Source organism: Pseudophryne corroboree, assembly GCF_028390025.1.
Source record: "Pseudophryne corroboree isolate aPseCor3 chromosome 3 unlocalized genomic scaffold, aPseCor3.hap2 SUPER_3_unloc_57, whole genome shotgun sequence".
NCBI lineage: Eukaryota > Metazoa > Chordata > Amphibia > Anura > Myobatrachidae > Pseudophryne > Pseudophryne corroboree.
Window position 1 is genome coordinate 55265 of NW_026967549.1, and position 24560 is coordinate 79824.

Here is a 24560-nt window from a genome sequence, read left to right on the forward strand (position 1 = left end):
TCCAGACCCACCCACATAACCTTCACTGCTTCCCTATCTAATTACATCTTCTCTGTACAGTATACATAACATCACATATCTTGTCTTTCTTTACTCTCACACCCTCCTGACACTTGGCCAACATTAGGGGGTATCATCGTACAGCGCATTAAGAACCTAGCAATCTGGTGGACCATTATGCAATAGATAGCATCTATCCTTGTGTATCTATGCCCATTTCCCTATAGATTGTAAGCTTGCAAGCAGGGCCTTCCTACCTCCATGTCTGTCTGTTTTTACCCAGTTTTGATTTATTAATGTTGCTCTAATTGTAAAGCGCAATGGAACATGCTGCGCTATATAAGACACTGTTAATAAATAAATAAAATAATAGTAGCCTTTGGTTTGCATGAGAGGAGGTACCGGTACAATGACCTGTGCCTCCACTGGCTTTCGGACAGCGTCTTGTAATAGAAGATAATGCTGTCTGCCAACAGAGTCGGTGAGCCTGATTTGAAGAAACGATGAGGGGGGAGGTTCTGAAATTCCAGCTTGTATCCCTGGGATAAAATATTTAACACCCAGGGATCCAGGCCGGACGCAACCCAGACGTGATTGAAGTGTCTGAGTCTCGCACCTACCGGCCCCACCTCCCGGCTACGCGGTCCACAGTCATGCGGAGGACTTTGGTGCAGCAGATACCCGATTTTTTCCTGTGAACCAATAGCGGCAGGTTTCTTGGACTTAACCCGACCTCCTTTAAAAAAGGTATTGGACTTTCTAGACTTGTGAGGCCGAAAGGACTGCATAGCAGAAGAGGAAAATAGGATTTTGGTACTTACCAGGTAAATCCTTTTCTTTGAATCCATAGGGGGCACTGGAGTACTCTTGGGATATGGACGGCTTCCACCGGAAGAAGGCACTGAATAAATTAATTTTTGAGACTACTCCTCCCCTCCATATCCTCGAGCACCTCAGTGTTTTTTACTGAGCCGAACAGGATCGATAGAGAGATTGACAAAAGGAGAATTACATATAATCTCACGGACAACAATAAAGTTGACACAAAACGTAACAGACAACTAAACAGTTGACACCATAACTGATTAACCTTTGTTAAATTTAAACCAGTCGTGAAAGTGTGTTACCATAAGAACCACTGAACTTATCTAAAACAGGTAAACTGCTCTGGGTGGGCGTCCAGTGCCCCCTATGGATTCAAAGAAAAGGATTTACCTGGTAAGTACCAAAATCCTATTTTCTTTTTCATCCACTAGGGGTCACTGGAGTACTCTTGGGATGTACCAAAGTTTCCTCCGTGGGCGGGAGAGCTGTTTGGCACTTGTAACACTAAGCGGCCAAAGCTAGATGCTGATGCCGCAAACGTATCAAACTTGTAAAAGCGCACAAACGTGTGCACTGAAGACCAAGTAGCCGCACGGCAAAGCTGTGTCGTAGAAGCCCCACGACTCGCTGCCCATGATGTTCCCACAGAACGTGTGGAATGAGCTGTTACTGATGTAGGTGGCTGTAACCTAGCATGAAGGTAAGCCTGACGTATGGTCAGTTTGATCCATCTGGATAAGGTCTGCTTAGAGGCTGGCCAACCACTCCTGGCCGCATCTTAGAGAACAAACAACGTATCCGTCTTACGATCTGTAGACGTTCGGGATACATAGACGCGTAATGCGCGAACCACATCCAACGTTCCAGAATTCTCTGTTAATACCGGAACTACTATTGGTTGATTGATGTGAAAAGACGACACTACCTTTGGTAGAAAAGCGGGATTCGTCCGAAGTTCCGCTCTGTCATCATGAAAAACTAAATACGGTGACTTGCACGACAAGGCATCCAGATCTGAAACACGCCTTGCCGAAGCTAAGGCTAAAAGAAAAATCGTTTTCCAAGTGAGAAATTTAATATCCACTTGTTGTAAGGGTTCAAAGTAAAAGGACTGTAAGAAATCTAAAACCAGATTCAAGTCCCATGGCGCTGTAGGTGGAATGAATGGAGGCTGTATCCTCAGTACACCCTGCAGAAACGTATGTATTGACGGCAACAAAGCCAATTTCCTTTAAAAGTAAATTGACAACGCAGATACCTGCACCTTTAGTGTGGAAAGACGTAGTCCTCCATCTAACCCCATCTGTAAAAATAACAAAAGACGGGATAAATTAAAAGATGATGTCGGAAACTTCCGAGCTTCACACCAACCTATATAAGTACGCCAGATTCTGTAATAATGAGCTGCCGTAACCGGCTTCCTAGCTCGTACCATGGTTGGTATAACAGACTCAGGAATGCCCTCTCTTCTTAAGATGGCCTTTTCAACAGCCACCCCGTCAAACGCAGCCGCGCTAAATCGGGGTAAAGGAACGGACCCTGTTGTAACTAGAGATGAGCGGGTTCGGTTTCTCTGAATCCGAACCCGCACGAACTTCATGTTTTTTCTCACGGGTCCGAGCAGACTCGGATCCTCCCGCCTTGCTCGGTTAACCAGAGCGCGCCCGAACGTCATCATGACGCTGTCGGATTCTCGCGAGACTCGGATTCTATATAAGGAGCCGCGCGTCGCCGCCATTTTCACACGTGCATTGAGATTGATAGGGAGAGGACGTGGCTGGCGTCCTCTCCATTTAGATTATAAGAGACTGAGAGAGATTTACTGGAGCTGACTAGGAGGAGTTACTGTAGAAGTGTAGAGACTGAGGAGAGAGTTTACTAGTGAGGACAGTACAGTGCAGTTTATATCCGTTCTCTGCCTGAAAAAAGCGATACACAGCACACAGTGACTCAGTCACATACCATATCTGTGTGCACTGCTCAGGCTCAGGCCAGTGTGCTGCATCATCTATTATCTATATATAATATTATATATAATATATCTGTCTGACTGCTCAGCTCACACAGCTTATAATTGTGGGGGAGACTGGGGAGCACTACTGCAGTGCCAGTTATAGGTTATAGCAGAAGCCAGGAGTACATACTATATTATATAGTGAGTGACCACCAGACACACAGTGCAGTTTATTTAATATATCCGTTCTCTGCCTGAAAAAAGCGATACACACAGTGACTCAGTCACATACCATATCTGTGTGCACTGCTCAGGCTCAGGCCAGTGTGCTGCATCATCTATTATCTATATATAATATTATATATATCTGTCTGACTGCTCAGCTCACACAGCTTATAATTGTGGGGAAGACTGGGGAGCACTACTGCAGTGCCAGTTATAGGTCATAGCAGAAGCCAGGAGTACATAATATATTATATAGTGAGTGACCACCAGACAGACACACAGTGCAGTTTATTTAATATATCCGTTCTCTGCCTGAAAAAAGCGATACACACAGTGACTCAGTCACATACCATATCTGTGTGCAGTGCACTGCTCAGGCTCAGGCCAGTGTGCTGCATCATCTATATATATTATATATCTGTCTGACTGCTCAGCTCACACAGCTTATAATTGTGGGGGAGACTGGGGAGCACTACTGCAGTGCCAGTTATAGGTTATAGCAGGAGCCAGGAGTACATAATCATATTATATTAAAATTAAACAGTGCACACTTTTGCTGCAGGAGTGCCACTGCCAGTGTGACTGACCAGTGACCTGACCACCAGTATAGTTAGTAGTATACTTATTACTTATATTGTGTTTGCCTGAAAAAGTTAAACACTCGTCGTGTGACTTCACTTGTGTGTTTTTTTTTTTTTATTCTATAAAAATAAAACTCATTCTGCTGACAGACAGTGTCCAGCAGGTCCGTCATTATATAATATATAATATATACCTGTCCAGCTGCAGTAGTGATATATATATATTTTTTATATCATTTATCCAGTCGCAGCAGACACAGTACGGTAGTTCACGGCTGTGGCTACCTCTGTGTCTCTGCAATCGGCAGGCAGTCCGTCCATAATTGTAATACCACCTAACCGTGGTTTTTTTTCAGTTTTCTTTATACATACATAGTTACATAGACATCTTCTCTTTATCAACCAGTCTATATTAGCTGCAGACACAGTACAGTACGGTAGTTCACGGCTGTGGCTACCTCTGTGTCTGCACTGGGCAGGCAGTCCGTCCATAATTGTATACCACCTAACCGTGGTTTTTTTTCAGTCTTCTTTATACATACATAGTTACATAGACATCTTCTCTTTATCAACCAGTCTATATTAGCTGCAGACACAGTACAGTACGGTAGTTCACGGCTGTGCCTACCTCTGTGTCTGCACTGGGCAGGCAGTCCGTCCATAATTGTATACCACCTAACCGTGGTTTTTTTTCAGTCTTCTTTATACATACATAGTTACATAGACATCTTCTCTTTATCAACCAGTCTATATTAGCTGCAGACACAGTACAGTACGGTAGTTCACGGCTGTGGCTACCTCTGTGTCTGCACTGGGCAGGCAGTCCGTCCATAATTGTAATACCACCTAACCGTGGGTTTTTTTCAGTCTTCTTTATACATACATAGTTACATAGACATCTTCTCTTTATCAACCAGTCTATATTAGCTGCAGACACAGTACAGTACGGTAGTTCACGGCTGTGGCTACCTCTGTGTCTGCACTGGGCAGGCAGTCCGTCCATAATTGTAATACCACCTAACCGTGGGTTTTTTTCAGTCTTCTTTATACATACATAGTTACATAGACATCTTCTCTTTATCAACCAGTCTATATTAGCTGCAGACACAGTACAGTACGGTAGTTCACGGCTGTGGCTACCTCTGTGTCTGCACTGGGCAGGCAGTCCGTCCATAATTGTATACCACCTAACCGTGGTTTTTTTTCAGTCTTCTTTATACATACATAGTTACATAGACATCTTCTCTTTATCAACCAGTCTATATTAGCTGCAGACACAGTACAGTACGGTAGTTCACGGCTGTGGCTACCTCTGTGTCTGCACTCGGCAGGCAGTCCATAATTGTATACTAGTATCCATCTCCATTGTTTACCTGAGGTGCCTTTTAGTTGTGCCTATTAAAATATGGAGAACAAAAATGTTGAGGTTCCAAAATTAGGGAAAGATCAAGATCCACTTCCACCTCGTGCTGAAGCTGCTGCCACTAGTCATGGCCGAGACGATGAAATGCCAGCAACGTCGTCTGCCAAGGCCGATGCCCAATGTCATAGTACAGAGCATGTCAAAACCAAAACACCAAATATCAGAAAAAAAAGGACTCCAAAACCTAAAATAAAATTGTCGGAGGAGAAGAGTAAACTTGCCAATATGCCATTTACCACACGGAGTGGCAAGGAACGGCTGAGGCCCTGGCCTATGTTCATGGCTAGTGGTTCAGCTTCACATGAGGATGGAAGCACTCAGCCTCTCGCTAGAAAAATGAAAAGACTCAAGCTGGCAAAAGCAGCACAGCAAAGAACTGTGCATTCTTCGAAATCACAAATCCACAAGGAGAGTCCAATTGTGTCGGTTGCGATGCCTGACCTTCCCAACACTGGACGTGAAGAGCATGCGCCTTCCACCATTTGCACGCCCCCTGCAAGTGCTGGAAGGAGCACCCGCAGTCCAGTTCCTGATAGTCAGATTGAAGATGTCAGTGTTGAAGTCCACCAGGATGAGGAGGATATGGGTGTTGCTGGCGCTGGGGAGGAAATTGACCAGGAGGATTCTGATGGTGAAGTGGTTTGTTTAAGTCAGGCACCCGGGGAGACACCTGTTGTCCGTGGGAGGAATATGGCCGTTGACATGCCAGGTGAAAATACCAAAAAAATCAGCTCTTCGGTGTGGAGGTATTTCAACAGAAATGCGGACAACAGGTGTCAAGCCGTGTGTTCCCTTTGTCAAGCTGTAATAAGTAGGGGTAAGGACGTTAACCACCTCGGAACATCCTCCCTTATACGTCACCTGCAGCGCATTCATAATAAGTCAGTGACAAGTTCAAAAACTTTGGGTGACAGCGGAAGCAGTCCACTGACCAGTAAATCCCTTCCTCTTGTAACCAAGCTCACGCAAACCACCCCACCAACTCCCTCAGTGTCAATTTCCTCCTTCCCCAGGAATGCCAATAGTCCTGCAGGCCATGTCACTGGCAATTCTGACGATTCCTCTCCTGCCTGGGATTCCTCCGATGCATCCTTGCGTGTAACGCCTACTGCTGCTGGCGCTGCTGTTGTTGCTGCTGGGAGTCGATGATCATCCCAGAGGGGAAGTCGTAAGACCACTTTTACTACTTCCACCAAGCAATTGACTGTCCAACAGTCCTTTGCGAGGAAGATTAAATATCACAGCAGTCATCCTACTGCAAAGCGGATAACTGAGGCCTTTACATCCTGGGTGGTGAGAAACGTGGTTCCGGTATCCATCATTACTGCAGAGCCAACTAGAGACTTGTTGGAGGTACTGTGTCCCCGGTACCAAATACCATCTAGGTTCCATTTCTCTAGGCAGGCGATACCGAAAATGTACACAGACCTCAGAAAAAGAGTCACCAGTGTCCTAAAAAATGCAGCTGTACCCAATGTCCACTTAACCACGGACATGTGGACAAGTGGAGCAGGGCAGGGTCAGGACTATATGACTGTGACAGCCCACTGGGTAGATGTATGGACTCCCGCCGCAAGAACAGCAGCGGCGGCACCAGTAGCAGTATCTCGCAAACGCCAACTCTTTCCTAGGCAGGCTACGCTTTGTATCACCGGTTTCCAGAATACGCACACAGCTGAAAACCTCTTACGGCAACTGAGGAAGATCATCGCGGAATGGCTTACCCCAATTGGACTCTCCTGTGGATTTGTGGCATCGGACAACGCCAGCAATATTGTGCGTGCATTACATCTGGGCAAATTCCAGCACGTCCCATGTTTTGCACATACCTTGAATTTGGTGGTGCAGAATTATTTAAAAAACGACAGGGGCGTGCAAGAGATGCTGTCGGTGGCCAGAAGAATTGCGGGACACTTTCGGCGTACAGGCAGCACGTACAGAAGACTGGAGCACCAACAAAAACGCCTGAACCTGCCCTGCCATCATCTGAAGCAGGAGGTGGTAACGAGGTGGAATTCAACCCTCTATATGCTTCAGAGGTTGGAGGAGCAGCAAAAGGCCATTCAAGCCTATACAACTGAGCACGATATAGGAGGTGGAATGCACCTGTCTCAAGCGCAGTGGAGAATGATTTCAACGTTGTGCAAGGTTCTGCAACCTTTTGAACTTGCCACACGTGAAGTCAGTTCAGACACTGCCAGCCTGAGTCAGGTCATTCCCCTCATCAGGCTTTTGCAGAAGAAGCTGGAGACATTGAAGGAGGAGCTAAGACAGAGCGATTCCGCTAGGCATGTGGGACTTGTGGATGGAGCCCTTAATTCGCTTAACAAGGATTCACGGGTGGTCAATCTGTTGAAATCAGAGCACTACATTTTGGCCACCGTGCTCGATCCTAGATTTAAAACCTACCTTGGATCTCTCTTTCCGGCGCACACAAGTCTGCTGGGTTTCAAAGACCTGCTGGTGAGAAAATTGTCAAGTCAAGCGGAACGCGACCTGTCAACATCTCCTCCTTCACATTCTCCCGCAACTGGGGGTGCGAGGAAAAGGCTCAGAATTCCGAGCCCACCCGCTGGCGGTGATGCAGGGCAGTCTGGAGCGACTGCTGATGCTGACATCTGGTCCGGACTGAAGGACCTGACAACGATTACGGACAGGTCGTCTACTGTCACTGCATATGATTCTCTCACCATTGATAGAATGGTGGAGGATTATATGAGTGACCGCATCCAAGTAGGCACGTCACACAGTCCGTACTTATACTGGCAGGAAAAAGAGGCAATTTGGAGGCCCTTGCACAAACTGGCTTTATTCTACCTAAGTTGCCCTCCCACAAGTGTGTACTCCGAAAGAGTGTTTAGTGCCGCCGCTCACCTTGTCAGCAATCGGCGTACGAGGTTACATCCAGAAAATGTGGAGAAGATGATGTTCATTAAAATGAATTATAATCAATTCCTCCGCGGAGACATTGACCAGCAGCAATTGCCTCCACAAAGTACACAGGGAGCTGACATGGTGGATTCCAGTGGGGACGAATTGATAATCTGTGAGGAGGGGGATGTACACGGTGATATATCGGAGGATGATGATGAGGTGGACATCTTGCCTCTGTAGAGCCAGTTTGTGCAAGGAGAGATTAATTGCTTCTTTTTTGGTGGGGGTCCAAACCAACCCGTCATTTCAGTCACAGTCGTGTGGCAGACCCTGTCACTGAAATGATGGGTTGGTTAAAGTGTGCATGTCCTGTTTATACAACATAAGGGTGGGTGGGAGGGCCCAAGGACAATTCCATCTTGCACCTCTTTTTTCTTTTATTTTTCTTTGCGTCATGTGCTGTTTGGGGAGGGTTTTTTGGAAGGGACATCCTGCGTGACACTGCAGTGCCACTCCTAGATGGGCCCGGTGTTTGTGTCGGCCACTAGGGTCGCTTATCTTACTCACACAGTCAGCTACCTCATTGCGCCTCTTTTTTTCTTTGCGTCATGTGCTGTTTGGGGAGGGTTTTTTGGAAGGGACATCCTGCGTGACACTGCAGTGCCACTCCTAGATGGGCCCGGTGTTTGTGTCGGCCACTAGGGTCGCTTATCTTACTCACACAGTCAGCTACCTCATTGCGCCTCTTTTTTTCTTTGCGTCATGTGCTGTTTGGGGAGGGTTTTTTGGAAGGGACATCCTGCGTGACACTGCAGTGCCACTCCTAGATGGGCCCGGTGTTTGTGTCGGCCACTAGGGTCGCTTATCTTACTCACACAGTCAGCTACCTCATTGCGCCTCTTTTTTTCTTTGCGTCATGTGCTGTTTGGGGAGGGTTTTTTGGAAGGGACATCCTGCGTGACACTGCAGTGCCACTCCTAGATGGGCCCGGTGTTTGTGTCGGCCACTAGGGTCGCTTATCTTACTCACACAGTCAGCTACCTCATTGCGCCTCTTTTTTTCTTTGCGTCATGTGCTGTTTGGGGAGGGTTTTTTGGAAGGGACATCCTGCGTGACACTGCAGTGCCACTCCTAGATGGGCACGGTGTTTGTGTCGGCCACTAGGGTCGCTTATCTTACTCACACAGTCAGCTACCTCATTGCGCCTCTTTTTTTCTTTGCGTCATGTGCTGTTTGGGGAGGGTTTTTTGGAAGGGACATCCTGCGTGACACTGCAGTGCCACTCCTAGATGGGCACGGTGTTTGTGTCGGCCACTAGGGTCGCTTATCTTACTCACACAGCGACCTCGGTGCAAATTTTAGGACTAAAAATAATATTGTGAGGTGTGAGGTATTCAGAATAGACTGAAAATGAGTGTAAATTATGGTTTTTGAGGTTAATATACTTTGGGATCAAAATGACCCCCAAATTCTATGATTTAAGCTGTTTTTTAGTGTTTTTTAAAAAAAACCACCCGAATCCAAAACACACCCGAATCCGACAAAAAAAATTCGGTGAGGTTTTGCCAAAACGCGGTCGAACCCAAAACACGTCCGCGGAACCGAACCCAAAACCAAAACACAAAACCCGAAAAATTTCAGGCGCTCATCTCTAGTTGTAACAGGTCCGGACGTAGTGGGAGTGGCCAAGGATCGTCTGCGAGTAATCCAAGGAGATCCGAGAACCAAGTTCTCCGAGGCCAATGAGGCGCTATTAGTATGACTGTGACGGACCCTCTCTTGATCCGTTTTAGCAACAGCGGGAGCAGCGGAAACGGTGGAAACAGATACACGAGGCTGTACGGCCACGCGGCTGTGAGAGCATCCACCGCCACTGCCCTTGGATCTCTCGTTCTGGACACATATCGTGACACTTGATGATTGTGGCGGGATGCCATCAGATCCACCTGAGGGTAACCCCACCTCTGGATCAACATCTGAAACACTTCTGGATTTAATGCCCACTCTCCTGGATGAAAATCCCGACGACTGAGAAAATCTGCCTCCCAGTTGTCCACTCCTGGAATGAACACTGCCGACAATATCACCTGGTGATATTCGGCCCATCTGAGGATCCGAGCTACTTCCCGCATTGCCATGCGGCTTCTCGTTCCTCCTTGTTTGTTTATGTATGCGACTGCCGTCGCATTGTCTGACTGCACCTGAACAGTCTGAAAACGAAACATGTACACTGCTTGTCTTAGCGCATTGTAAATCGCCCTGAGTTCCAGAACATTTATAGACAGCAATCTTTCGTGATCTGCCCAGAGGCCCTGGAGCCGATAACTCTGAACTACAGCTCCCCAACCTCTGAGACTTGCGTCTGTTGAAAGAATTATCCAATTCCCGACGCCGAATCGTCTCCCTGCAGATAGATTGTGTATTTTTAGCCACCAGAGAAGAGACACCCTGACCTGTGGCGACAATCTCACCCTGTGGTGCATCTGCAGATGTGAGCCCGACCATTGTGCTAACACCTCCAGTTGAAACGGACGTGAGTGAAATCTTCCGAACTGAAAGCCGCGGCTTCGAAAGCCGCCACCATTGTGCCTAAAAGGCGAATGCACAAATGTACTGAGACTGTGCGTGGCTTGAGCACTAATTGCACCAGATGACGAATGACCTGTACTTTCTGTTGTGGTAGGTAAACCTTTTGATTTACTGTATCGAAAATCATCCCTAGGAATTGAAGTCGTTGAGACGGAATTAGATGTGATTTCTTTAAACTGACTATCCAACCGTGCTGAACTAGTACATTGTACGTTAGCAACGCATGCTGGCGAAGCATTTGTTGAGACGGAGCCTTGATGAGTAGATCGTCCAAATACGGAACAATTATTACTCCTAGGGACCTGAGATGAGCTATCATCACGGACATCACCTTGGTGAATACCCGAGGCGCTGATGAGAGGCCAAACGGCAGAGCCTGAAACTGGTAGTGGTCTCGCCTTATTGCAAACCTTAAGAAACTCTGGTGAGGTGGCCAAATCGGAATGTGTAAGTACGCATCTTTGAGATCCAGCGCAATCATGAATTCCTGTGGCTCTAACCCTGCAATTACTGACCTGAGAGATTCCATCTTGAATCTGTGGTAAGTGACGTATTGATTGAGACCCTTTAGGTTCAATATTGGCCTGACTGAGCCATCTGGTTTTGGTACCAGAAACAGACTGGAATAATAACCCTGCCCCTGTTCCTGCACGGGGACCGGAATTACAACTGCAGCATTCAGCAGAGACTGAATGGCAACCTGCAGAACTGCTTTCTTGTCGTCCGACACAGGCAGTCCTGTCGTGAAAAATCTCCCTGCCGGAAGATAATCGAACTCTATTTTGTAACCCTCTAACACTAAATTGCGGATCCACCCATCTGTGGACGTCTGCAGCCACGCCCCCTGAAAGCTCTGAAGGCGTGCTCCCACAATTGGAGATCCGAGATGGGCTGGGAGCCCGTCATGCCACTGGTTTGTTAGTGGTCTTAGTGTCTTGACGACGTGCATTGGATTGTCGGGCACTACGTCCCCGACCTCTTCTACCAGGCGTGACCGCTCCTGTGCCCTGCCCACGAAAGGGCTGAGTTCTAAAGGATTTGAACGCCGGACCAGAATATTTCCGTTTAGGTATAGTTGTAGGCGATGGAAGAAACACAGAATTTCCTCCTGTAGCCTCAGAAATCCATCTGTCCAATTCAGGACCGAAAAGCTTCTCGCCATCATAAGGCAATGCCTCTATACCTTTTTTAACCTCCGTCTCCGCTTGCCAAGAACGCAGCCAAAGTGCTCGTCGTGCTGTGACTAGCGATGAAGACAGGCGAGAAGTAAGCTGACAGACGTCAGTAGAAGCTGTACATAGATATTCAGCAGCTTCCCAGATTTGATCCGCGAGAAGTATAAGATGGTCATCTTGCAGAGCCGACTTGAGCTCTTTTATCCATACCATTAATGCTTTAGTAACCCAAATGCCAACCAACCCAGGTCTCAGCAGCACTCCTGCTGCTGTATACATGGACCTTAGCATAGCCTCTATTTTACGATCTGCAGGGTCTTTAAGCGTAGTAGCAGTTGGTACTGGTATGGTTAACTTCCTTGTAAGTTTAGATACGGATGAATCCACCAATGGTGGGTTCTCCCATGTAGCTGTCATGGACTCTGGAAACGGGTAACTCGATTTAAATCTACGAGGAATAGAAAACCGTTTATCCGGATTTTTCCGTGATTCCAGTAACATTTTATTAAGAGATTCCGAAATAGGAAAACACATCGGAGATCTCTGTCGTTTAGTAAAGACTACCTCATCGTTCGTCAAAATCGTCACTATCTGACTGTTGGTCTATTTCGCCCTCCACATACTCATGTTCAGTGAGGTCTAGCATCCCAGAAACTGGCAAATTATTAGGAAAAGGAAACTTATCTTTTCCACCCAAGGTGGACCTTTGACCAGATTGAGACTCCTCTGGTAACTCAAATGGTCTCATTTTAAACTCAGATCTTGCCGCCTCCCTTTCTTCACGAGAGGCGGCCAGCTCTGATTGCAAACCAACTAATACATCTGCAAGTAAAGCCCATGGAGGGTCCAGAGATGCTGGCTTTACTTCTGGAATGGAAATCGTATTTGTGGCTGTATTAACAACACATGCTGTACATGTGGTGGATCCATCAGGCAACACACTCTTACAGACATGACATGAAAAATGTTTCTTAGATTTTGCTGGTGTCTTACTCATTATGAAGACAGACAATACAAACTACACACAGACAGTCTGCACGACTCAGTAATAACACCAAGGTTCTTTGTATATATCAGGCAAGTGTAGTGCCTGCCAGCAATAAGAAAACTGAACCCCAAATTCCCCTAGTACCACTCTTAAGCAGAGATGTAATATAGGAATCCTGGAACAGACAGGAGAAACATTAAATATGTTAAATACCAAGTTTTTCTTCAAAGCTTAATACTGCTAATGTCTCCCCCCACCCCCACGACCTCCGTGTACAGCACCGGGTCGGGGCACCGTGGAACATATCGCATAGGGCCGTGTGAGCGGCCTATACCTGTGTAGGCCAAGGCAGCGGGGAACTCCTCGGCTGCTGCGGCACTGGAGCAGCGGTCAGCGGGAGCAGAGAGCGTACTGCATAGAGCCGTGGAGCGGCCTATGCACACGCGCTCCTGGCCCGCCACACACAGCATAGAGCCGTGGAGTGGCCTCCTGTGTAGCCAGGCAGCGGGGAACTTATCGGCTGCTGCGGCGCAGGGAGCGGCGGTCAGCGGGAGCAGAGAGCGTAGTGCATAGAGCTGTGCGGCCTATGCACACGCGCTCCCTTGTAGCTAGGCAACTCCTAAGGTGCTGGGAGCGGCGGAGAGAGAGCGCACTGCATAGAGCCGTGAAGCGGCCTATGCACACGTGCTCCGGGCAGCGGTTAATTCAAAAAATGCGCTGGCGTTAGTGAAACATGCCCAATACAATCCCCAACAGTGGGGCGGCAGCATAAGCTGACCGCCCCTACCCAACATACCTGGACCGTAACAAAAGTCTATGACGGGGCTTCTCATTCAAGCTCCGTCCAGCTTTTTGCAGGCAGCCTGCAGGTGGAGTGAGGGAGCTCTTTACAGAGAGGTCCGACACTCACAGCTGTTCTCAGCCGCTTCCACTATCCCTGACCCACGCCTGTTAGAAGGGGGGAAAGGACGTGGAAATCCTTGTAAGGGAAAAAAAAAAAAAAAAACTTAGAAAAAAATTCCAATACTTTGTGGACGAGCTCCACTATGCCTTCTAACTGTGTCGAGCACAGAAAAAACACTGAAGTGCTCGAGGATATGGAGGGGAGGAGTAGTCTCAAAAATTTATTTATTCAGTGCCTTCTTCCGGTGGAAGCCGTCCATATCCCAAGAGTACTCCAGTGACCCCTAGTGGATGAAAAAGAAATCTTATTATTTCTCCGATAGCAGCCTTCTAAATCAGTGACTTTATCACGAATAGAGACCATGTCTTCCTGAAGGGTGTCATGTGCTGAACTCAGATCTTTGTGAGACGCAACAATCTCTTTCATCTTAGTCTGTACGAGTGCCAATCTCACTGATATCAGACCTCAAAGCTTGATTGTTAGAGTTAGTTAGTTAGTTAGTTAGTTCTGAGGTTAGTTCAGTCCTTAAATTTAGATAACAGAATGTATAGAGCGTAGAGTAAAAAGACCATCTAGAGTGTCTTAAGACGTCTTCAGCCATTACAGCTGGGCTGTGCATCCGACAAGAAGCAGATGATGTTGTAGTGGTCTCAGAAGGACCACCTGAATTTGAGGTACCAAAGGGATGGACAGGTGGGGCCAATTTGGTACCTTTTAACCTTTTTTGGAGGCATGGTAAGCCGGCTACAAAGAGACTGACCTCTCAGAGATAGGAAAATACAAACGGTCTATAAATAAAAGGAGCAGTAGTACGCTGTCAGGAGGTTACATCAAGATGACTCAGTTCAAAATGACATTCTTAGTCGGGGTGACGGGGGTATCCGAGCCAAAATGTAAAGTAAACATGATGTAATGCAACTCAAATAACACAGTAATGACTGAGAAATTCCACTAGAGGTCAGCGTGATCACAGACGTGAAGTACTCAGCACAGAGAGACACAAATGGCAATATATATTCAGTGGATAAATCCACAAAATAATACACTGTGAGGTTGTAATCAGAGTGTAATGAGCTGTACTCAGACGATACTTGATATTGGGCTCTGCATGTAGACTGAGAGGAAGTAGATGATAGTGGTACCATATAAATAGAAGGTAGTTTCACCTCCAGGCAAATGCTTCAATTTAGTGTAGTGACCCCGGTCCAGCCGTCAGGACACTTATTTAGCAGTTTATATCAATTTTACACATTATTGAAGGCAGAAGGCAAATCATGCGATGGCCGGGTACCAGGATCCAAAATGGCAGCCACCTCACCTCCCAATATCACCGCCGGGCTCCAGTGACTGTGGGCAGCCCCTTCTGTCCTCAGTAGTAACGGGAGCTGCGCACCTGTTAGCAGGAGAGTAAGTGCTCCCGCCTGAGCCAAAAGCGCCTCCAAGTCAGGTGTCCGGAGCGTGCAGGAAAGACCAGGCGTGCACAGCCCCAGAATACAGCCCGTGGCTTCAGCGGCGTCACTAGGCTGCGGTAATGAACAGTGCGCGGAGCGAGCAGCTTTAGGGCAGTAGGAGTGGTGGAATTAATAGATTGGGTCTTGGTCCCAGCGGCGGCTGAGAGCTATCAGGTAGGGTAGATAAGAAGCCACGTAGTAATTAAAGCTCCAGAAAGCACGTCTGGATGGACTCAGGCCACGCCGCTCTTATTTATTATTTTATATACTAACAGGGGTGACAGGTGTGGTACATCCCTGCAAAGGCAGATCCAATCTCTTTCTCATCAGACTCTGCTGTCTTTCCTGCACTCTCACTCAGATGTTCACTGCTGCCAGTAGCACACGTATGAGAAGCAGAAGTATGGCGGCAGCTGTATAGATTCTGATATGTAATTCTCTGTATCATACTTACTGTGCACACCATCATCCTTATTACTATTGAGAGTATAGAGGTAAGACACTGATGATAGGGGTGTAACAGGGTATTATAACCTAGCAGATGATGATGATGATGATGATTGCAGTGTATTATATGGTGTATTGCATGTAAAATTCCTTGTTCCACACCTACTCTGCTATAGCAATATACCTTATATAAGGGTGAGTAACACATGTACAGGCTTACCAATATATGAGCGCACACATAAAGGAATGCTACCTTACCAATGCTTCCAGGAGTAACGTTAGGAGACATTTCTCTGATCCATCAGCTCATATGACTGATGTTATTGTTCATCTAGGATCTCCAATTCATACGATATGTTCCCCATCCATTGTTTTACATTGGTGCTGACATAGGACTTGGCAAGTGACTACATCTCCATTTATACTTCATGGTTAGTTACCAGTACAAGAGAGAGATATATCTAAGTCTTATTATAATATTACATTTGTTATTGTGATGTTCTCAGGAAGATGGACACAATGATAGTCTGAGACACAATATTATAAAGCCTTCATTAAAAGTTATGTTTTATTATACACACATTTACAATTAAGTGTCCCAGAGAGTCGTCTTCTCCTATTGTTTACAAGATTAATATTGTTACAGAAAATGTCACATTTCCATAATGTATTTTATTTCCAGCAGATGGACACACAAGCAGGAATATCTCAGAAGGACATCTAATGTTATCCCCGGATTGTGACATAAGAGATAATGACAGTAGACAGGATTCTCCAGGAGATAACCCCATTACCCCAATTATACATCCAGCTCTATCAGCTGATCCCTCTGATTCTGGGAAATGTTCTCCTGATCACTCTGATATTGGTGCATCTGTTACAGCTCGGAGAGTAGATACAGTGTTTCCCTGTTCTATAGATGCCAAATGTTTTACACAGAACACAAAGCCTATTAACCAACAGACAGGTAAGGCAGGTGAGAGGCCATTTCCATGTTCTGAATGTGGGAAATGTTTTACATATAAATCAAATCATGTTATACATCAGAGAAGTCACACAGGTGAGAAACCATTTCCATGTTCTGAGTGTGGGAAATGTTTTGCACGGAAATCAGTTCTTTTTATACATCAAAGAAGTCACACAGGTGAGAAGCCATTTTCTTGCTCTGAGTGTGGGAAATGTTTTGCACACAAATCACATCTTGTTATACATAAGAGAAGTCACACAGATGAAAAGCCATTTTCTTGCTCTGAGTGTGGGAAATGTTGTGCAAGTAAATCACATCTTGTTATACATCACAGAACTCACACAGATGAGAAGCCATTTTCTTGCTCTGAGTGTGGGAAATGTTTTGCACGGAAATCAGTTCTTTTTATACATCAAAGACATCACACAGGTGAGAAGCCATTTTCATGTTCTGAGTGTGGGAAATGTTTTGCACACAAATCATATCTTGTTATACATCAGAGAAGTCACACAGGTGAAAAGCCATTTTCTTGCTCTGAGTGTGGGAAATGTTGTGTAAGTAAATCACATCTTGTTATACATCAAAGAAGTCACACAGGTGAGAAGCCATTTTCATGTTCTGAGTGTGGGAAATGTTTTGCACACAAATCATATCTTGTTATACATCAGAGAAGTCACACAGGTGAAAAGCCATTTTCTTGCTCTGAGTGTGGGAAATGTTGTGTAAGTAAATCACATCTTGTTATACATCACAGAACTCACACAGATGAGAGGCCATTTCCATACTCTGAGAAATAAATCATCTCTTGTTTCACACAATAGACATCACTCAGGTGAAGAACCATTTTATTCTTCTGTAGTATACTCGTCATTGCCATGGAATGTTCTTCAAGGTTCTTATCCTATCTCCTATGCTTTTTGCAATATACATGCTACCACTGGGTGAAATAATCAGATGTCATGCCCTCATCTACCACTGCTATGCAGATGACCTGTCCTTTGCTCCGGGTACTGAGAACCCAGTACCAATCCTAAATGGTTGTCTAACTGAGCTCCAGATGTGGGTGATGCCAGTTGGCTGTGACTCAGTCCTGGTGAAACAGGTCCTTATGGTAGTCTCACCAACAAAGGGCAGGGCTACAGCTCAGCTTTGCAAACCAACCAGACTTGCCACATAACACCCATTCTCTGTTACCTTCAACGGCTGCCTGTAAGATGGTGACTCTATTACATAATCTTACTGACTCTCCTAGCCCTACATGACCAGGGCCAAGTACCAGAAGCAGCTTCTGCCTCCTTACTGACTTACTGTAGGCCCCTATTACACAATCTTACTGACTCCCAGCCCTACATGACCAGGGCCAAGTACCAGAAGCAGCTTCTGTCTCCTTACTGCCCTGGTTACTTCCATCTGCAGATGATAAACTGTTACCGGCAATACCAAAAATCCACAAGCAGTGCTGATATGTCAGGGGGGAGACAGGGTGGGTGACACTATTGCTGTATCAGAGGCACTGTCTGTGGGTAATATCTCCAAGCAGTGCTGAGGTGGCAGAGGGGGTACACAGGGGGGCTGACAGTAGTGGGGACTGCAGGAGGCAGTGTCTGTGTGAGAATCTTGTCCTCAAGCAGAGCTAAGGTTTCAGAGTGGGAGACAAGGTGGTGGCAGTAGTGGAAGGAGACAGGGCGGGTGGCAGTAGTGGGCGGAGACAGGGAGGGTGGCAGTAGTGGGGGGAGACAGGATGGGTGGCAGTAGAGGGGGGAGACGGTGGGTAGCAGTAGTTTGGGGATTCAGGGCAAATGGCAGTAGTGGGGGGAGACAGGGCGGTGGCAACAGTGGAGGGAGGCAGGGCGGGTGGCAGTAGTGTGGGGGAATACATGGCGGTGGCAGTAGTGGGGGCGACAGTGGGTAGCAGTAGTAAGGGAGAAAAGGCAGGTAGCAGTAGTGGGGAAGGCAGGGTGGGTATCAGTAGTGGGGGAAGGCAGGGTGGGTGGCAGTAGTGGAAGGAGACAGGGCAGGTGGCAGTAGTGGGCGGAGACAGGGAGGGTGGGGGAGACAGGGTAGTGGGTGGAGACAGGGCAGGTGGCAGTAGTGGGGGGAGAGGGTGGGTAGCAGTAGTGGGGGGAGACAGGGAGGTGGCAATAGTGGAGGGAGACAGGGCGGGTGGCAGTAGTGTGGGGGAATACATGGCGGTAGCAGTAGTGGGGGGAGATGGTGGGTGGCAGTAGTGGGGGAGAGACGGTGGGAAGCAGTAGTAAGGGAGACAAGGCAGGTAGCAGTAGTGGGGAAGGCAGGATGGGTAGCAGTAGTGGGGGAGACAGGGCGGTGGCAGTAGTGGGGGGATACAGGGTGGGTAGCAGTAGTGGGGGAGACCCTGGTGGCAGTAGTTTGGGAAGGCAGGGCGAGTGGCAGTAGTGGGTGTAGACAGGGCGGCGGCAGTAGTGGGAGGAGACAGGATAGTGGCAGTAGTGGGGGGAGACAGGATGGTGGCAGTAGTGGGGGGAGACAGGGCAGTGGCAGTAGTAGAGGGAGACAGGGCGGGTGGCAGTAGTGGGGGAAGACAGGGCAGGTGGCAGTGGCAGTCTGGGGAGACAGGGTGGGTGGCAGTAGTGGGGGGGAGACAGGGTAGTGGCAGTAGTGGGGGAGGACAGGGCAGGTGGCAGTAGTAGGGGGAGACAGGGCAGGTGGCAGTAGTGTGGGGAGATGGGGCGGGTGGCAGTTGTGTGGGGAGACAGGGCGGTGGCAGTAGTGGGGGAAACAGGACGGTGGCAGTAGTCGGGGGAGACAGGGTGGTGTCAGTACTTGGAGGAGACAGGGCGGGTGGCAGTAGTGGGAGGAGACAGGGCGGGTGACAGTAGTTGGAGGAGACAGGGTGGGTGGCAGTAGTGGGGGGAGACAGGGTGGATGGCCGCAGTACAGTACCAGGGGCTGCTGGAGGCAGTAAAGAGGTGTATGGGTCCCGCACAGAACCAGTTGATAATTAGACTTAATGATGATTATGCTTCCTTATTTCTAATTAATCCCTTGTGTGTGTTACTGTTATTTGCTGTGTCAGCCTTTATGTGTGTTCTGTGTAATAATCCTGAAAGTAGTGCTGCTACCGATCTCATATCATTTGTAGTAACTTGGAAAAGATGAGATATGAGGTGCACTCTGGAAGCTTATAGGGGGTTAATCAGAGATGAACGCAGAGGTGACATCACGCAGCCCCCCGGAAAATGGTCCTGGCCCACCCGCATTCAACACTCAGGGATGCGGCCGCAATGTGTGTGTCTGCGTGGCCGCTGCGCATGTGCATTTTGTCACCACCAGCAAACTGTGCTGCGGCCCGCTATTGCGGTTGGGTCTGAATGACCCCCATAGGCTGTTGTGTAGAGTAAAGTATTTTTAAGTTTAAAATATAGAGAGAAATCTGTGTATTAAAGATATGAAATAAAGTTGTTTAAAAACAAAAGATTTCCATTGAGTCTTTTTATGTGTCTGTGTATTATGTTATTTCCAGATAATTGTCACTATGGTGACAGAAACAATTTCCTGTTAATGTGTCACTTGTGTTGTTACTTTTGTGTCCACATAATATCAGTGTTGCTGTGTATAAATATCCTGTCTGGTGTATAAAGGTGGGTACACACGCTGTCATTGTGACTGTGCGATTTCCCTTGAACTGGCCGGAGCCCAGAACCACCAATAGTGACTGTATGTACTTGTGATTTTGGCTATGTCTGATTGTGACAGCTCATGCGAATAGTGGGTGACATTACATGGGGGGGGGACTCTTTCTGTGTAACTAAATAGTGGCAGACATTTTATATCAGTGCATTATGTGGAGTGGGGGCAGTGGCCTGGCAGGAAGCTGCAATTACATCATGTGACTTCCTCTGGTTTCCAAATTCCCTTCTGGTGTGGGGAATGTGTGTGTGTATATATATCTATATTTAGTTTCAGGGTAGTTAGTAGCCCCTTGCTTCTGTTTGTTTTAGTTAGAGGTCCCCTTGTTATTATCCTGTCTCGGTTCACGCTTTGTCTCACAAGACCTGAGGGCATCGGAGTTGGGCAGACCTAATCCGCCCTTCAAACGCGGCTGCCGTGGGCCCTAGAAACCATAGTCACTCAGGCGTGAATTGACCACACGGGTAAGACAACGGAGGTAGGGTGCTAGGGGCTATTCCCGTACCACTCCTTAGTTCAGCGTCACGTTCTGGTGCTCTGAACTCACCTCGCAACATCTCTCCAGTTCTGAGCATCAGGAACGTAACAAATACTCTCCTGATCAGAAGAACTTCTGCATGGATTCATCCCAATGACGGATTCCTTTGTGTATCCCAGTCGATAGCATACTTGGATCTAAGATAAACTGAAAGATGGGTATTAGTACACATGAACCATTCAGTAATACTCACATAGAGCATCAGAAATTTTCCTAAAGGAACCACTTCAACTCCAAGTCTTTATTAAGACCCCGAGGCTGAAGGGTTCTGTAGGAATAAATACAATTAATTTCCATCTTTGGCAACATTATTTAAATATTACCGCCCCTTATATTTCCCTTTGCTAACCGAGTTCCAAAAAAAACCTTCAATGTGTTATGGAGAGCACCCGTGAACTTCTTTAAAATGGAGTGACAATGCATGGGTCTTGGGTGTTATAAAGTCCTTTATATGGACATCTATGTCCTTAATGATCATTTTCTCAAATTTACTTATACCTTTATAACTGATGTTTTTGCAACCCAGCATCCCCCACATCTATAGAAGCCCTGGGACTTGATTTCTGGTTCTTTGGGTTTAAATAAAAATGCACTTGACACGAGTTTTGTTTTTATTCTGTGTGCTCTTCTGTAGATGTGTGTTGGTTTTTCAGGCAGTAATGTACCGATCATGGGGTGTTTTTTGTTTTTTTTATACATTTCTTTATTAGACAGCCAAAGAGTCACAACATAATTTTCCAGGAATCAGTTTACAGGGATATTCAGCAGTGACAAATACTCAAATTCAATAATGAATAGAATGAAGAAGATAGAAGGCTGTACGATTTTTTTGCTTTTTAGTAAGAAATAAAGAAAGGCAGAAACATATCACATAGAGTAATACATCCTCAGGTGTCTAGCAGCAATTGCAGGGGGAATGGGTCACCTAGGTGTCCCATTATCCCCAACATCAAGCAACATACATAATATATAAACTAAATACCATCTCTGCTAGAGAGGAGGAGAGACAGGAAAGAAAAGTAATAGAGATAGAAAGTAGAGAAAAAGAAATAGTACAGAGATACTATAGATAGGTGATGTACAATGCCGGGGGGGGGGGGGGGGGGGGGTGATCAAATATACATTCCGGGTGGGGAGAGTAAATCGTGGTTTTGGGGTGAACCTTTTAGCGTGCAGTACCATAATTTTGGAGAGTCGATGTCATAATTGGGGCCTACCCAGTAACCCTACCCTTCAAATTACAGAGAATCAAATAATAGTTCCCGCTATCCGACTAGTCCAGTACCACGTTGCGTCACGGAATACCCTCCAAATACATTCGCATCTAGCTGGGGGTAACTTCTCTATATAAATTCCCCATTTTTTATGGAAGAGTATAACTCCATTTTCAATTTGGAAAGTGGCCATTCGTCTCTCACAAAATAGTATGTCTAATAAAGCGGATTCCCATTCTCCCACCGATGGGGCAGTTTTATATATCCAATGCCTCAGTATCACTTGTTTTGCCACTGTGACCATCACAGTCAGCAAAGGGATCACAGGGGTGAGGTCAAATCGTGACAGCCAGGGTGAGAAGTCAACGAAAAACAACGGGCCCACTAGTCCAGGAAGAGTTAATTTGAGTAGTCGGGATAAATATTGGAGAATCTTATACCAGAAGCGTTTAATTTTCCCACATAACCATAAATTATGTGCGAGGGATTCTCCGCTTACTCCACATTTAGGGCAGGTGCCCGATTCACCAGGGCGGAAGTGTTGCCTTTGGGAGGGGGATATATACATCCTGTTCACAATCCTCAAATGTATTTCTTGTAATGTAGCGGATTTTAGAGCTTTTAGAACCACGTTAGTGTTCTTAGAAACCCCGCCCATCTCAGGAGCTTCTGGGAGTTCCCGTCGCCACGAATCAGTGAGAGGGGACCAAGATGGGGCAGACACCTCAATCAGGTCGTTGTAAAGATAGCGAATTTTAAATGGATTTTGTATGCAAAACGTGAGAGTGTCAAGAATTGTTCGGGTAGAGGCCATTCTGCCTAATGGGTCACTAAGAGAGTTAATATAATGGCGCGCTTGGAGAAACATGAAAAAGTCTGAGGCAAACTTAAATAGTGCTGATCTAGCAAACATCGTTACATTGGGCATACTCAGTCCTCCTTTTCGTTTGTTAACATAAGTTCGGGCTTTGGGCATGCGAGGTCTTGAGTTTTTCCAGATAAATTTTGAAAATATTTGCGAGCAGAATAGGGAGTCTTGTTTAGTGATCGTTAGGGGGAGCATTTGAAGCAAATAAGCCAGTTTTGGGAAAATAACCGCCTTTATCACCACTATCCTGCCCAACAGAGAAAGCTTGAGATCTTTCCAGGAGTATAAGCGTGTTTCTCTGACGTCCTAGTGGATGCTGGGAACTCCGAAAGGACCATGGGGAATAGCGGGCTCCGAAGGAGGCTGGGCACTCTAGAAAGATTTATGACTACCTGGTGTGCACTGGCTCCTCCCACTATGACCCTCCTCCAAGCCTCAGTTAGATTTTGTGCCCGTCCGAGGTTGGATGCACACTAGGGGCTCTCCTGAGCCCTTAGAAAGAAATAGACTTAGGTTTTTTATTTTACAGTGAGACCTGCTGGCAACAGGCTCACTGCAGCGAGGGACTAAGGGGAGAAGAAGCGAACTCGCCTGCTTGCAACCGGATTGGGCTTCTTAGGCTACTGGACACCATTAGCTCCAGAGGGATCGACCGCAGGCCCAGCCTTGATGTTCGGTCCCGGAGCCGCGCCGCCGCCCCCCTTACAGAGCCAGAAGCAAGAAGAGGTCCGGAAAATCTGCGGCATGAAGACTCAGTCTTCACCAAGGTAGCGCACAGCACTGCAGCTGTGCGCCATTGCTCCTCACACACACTTCACACTCCGGTCACTGAGGGCGCAGGGTGCTGGGGGGGGCGCCCTGAGCAGCAATAAGAACACCTTGGCTGGCAAAAATACCACAATATATAGCCCCTGAGGCTATATATGTGGTAAATACCCCTGCCAGATTCCAGAAAAAAAGCGGGAGAATAGTCCGCGGAAAAGGGGCGGAGCTATCTCCCTCAGCACACTGGCGCCATTTTTCCCTCACAGCTCCGCTGGAAGGAAGCTCCCTGGCTCTCCCCTGCATTCTGCAACCACAGTAAGGGTAAAAAAGAGAGGGGGGGCACTAAATTTAGGCGCAATATATAGATTATACATAAAAGCAGCTATAGGGGACATAACTCAGTTAGTCCCTGCATTATATAGCACTCTGGTGTGTGCTGGCATACTCTCACTCTGTCCCCCCAAAGGGCTTTTGTGGGTCCTGTCCTCGTTTAGAGCATTCCCTGTGTGTCTGCGGTGTGTCGGTACGGCTGTGTCGACATGTTTGATGAGGATAATGATGTGGAGGCGGAGCAGATGCCTTTGGAAGGGATGTCACCCCCTGCGGGGCAGACACCTGAGTGGATGAGCTTATGGAAAGAAATGAGTGCACGTATAGACTCCTTACATAAAAAATTTGACGACATGCCTAATGTGGGACAGCCGAGTTCTCAGCTCGTGCCTGTTCAGGTGTCTCAAAGGTCTTCAGGGGCTGTAAAACGCCCGTTACCTCAGACAGATGTCGACACTGATACTGACACCAGTGTCGACGACGATGAGTCTAATCTGATGCCCACTAAGGCCATTCACTGCATGATTGAGGCAATGAAAGAGGTGTTAAACATTTCTGATTTACATCCAGGTACCACTAAAAAGGGTATTATGTTTGGGGAGAAAAAACTACCCGTAGTTTTTCCCCCATCAGAGGAATTAAATGAAGTGTGTGAAGAAGCGTGGCTTTCCCCTGATAAAAAAATTGGTAATTCCTAAAAAGATACTAATGGCGTTCCCTTTCCCGCCAGAGGATAGGTCACGTTGGGAAACACCCCCTAGGGTGGATAAAGC

At 46.9% G+C, this 24560-nt stretch overlaps 1 protein-coding gene across 1 annotated transcript; it reads left to right on the forward strand.

The window, feature by feature from the left end:
* The first annotated feature begins 1519 nt into the window (after positions 1-1519).
* On the forward strand, positions 1520-17670 carry LOC134984468 (gastrula zinc finger protein XlCGF17.1-like). Its single transcript, XM_063950039.1, has 2 exons — positions 1520-1525; positions 16376-17670. Exons 1-2 carry the CDS (start codon positions 1520-1522, stop codon positions 17198-17200), a joined length of 831 nt encoding a protein of 276 aa, XP_063806109.1. The 3' UTR covers positions 17201-17670.
* Positions 17671-24560: the final 6890 nt, after the last annotated feature.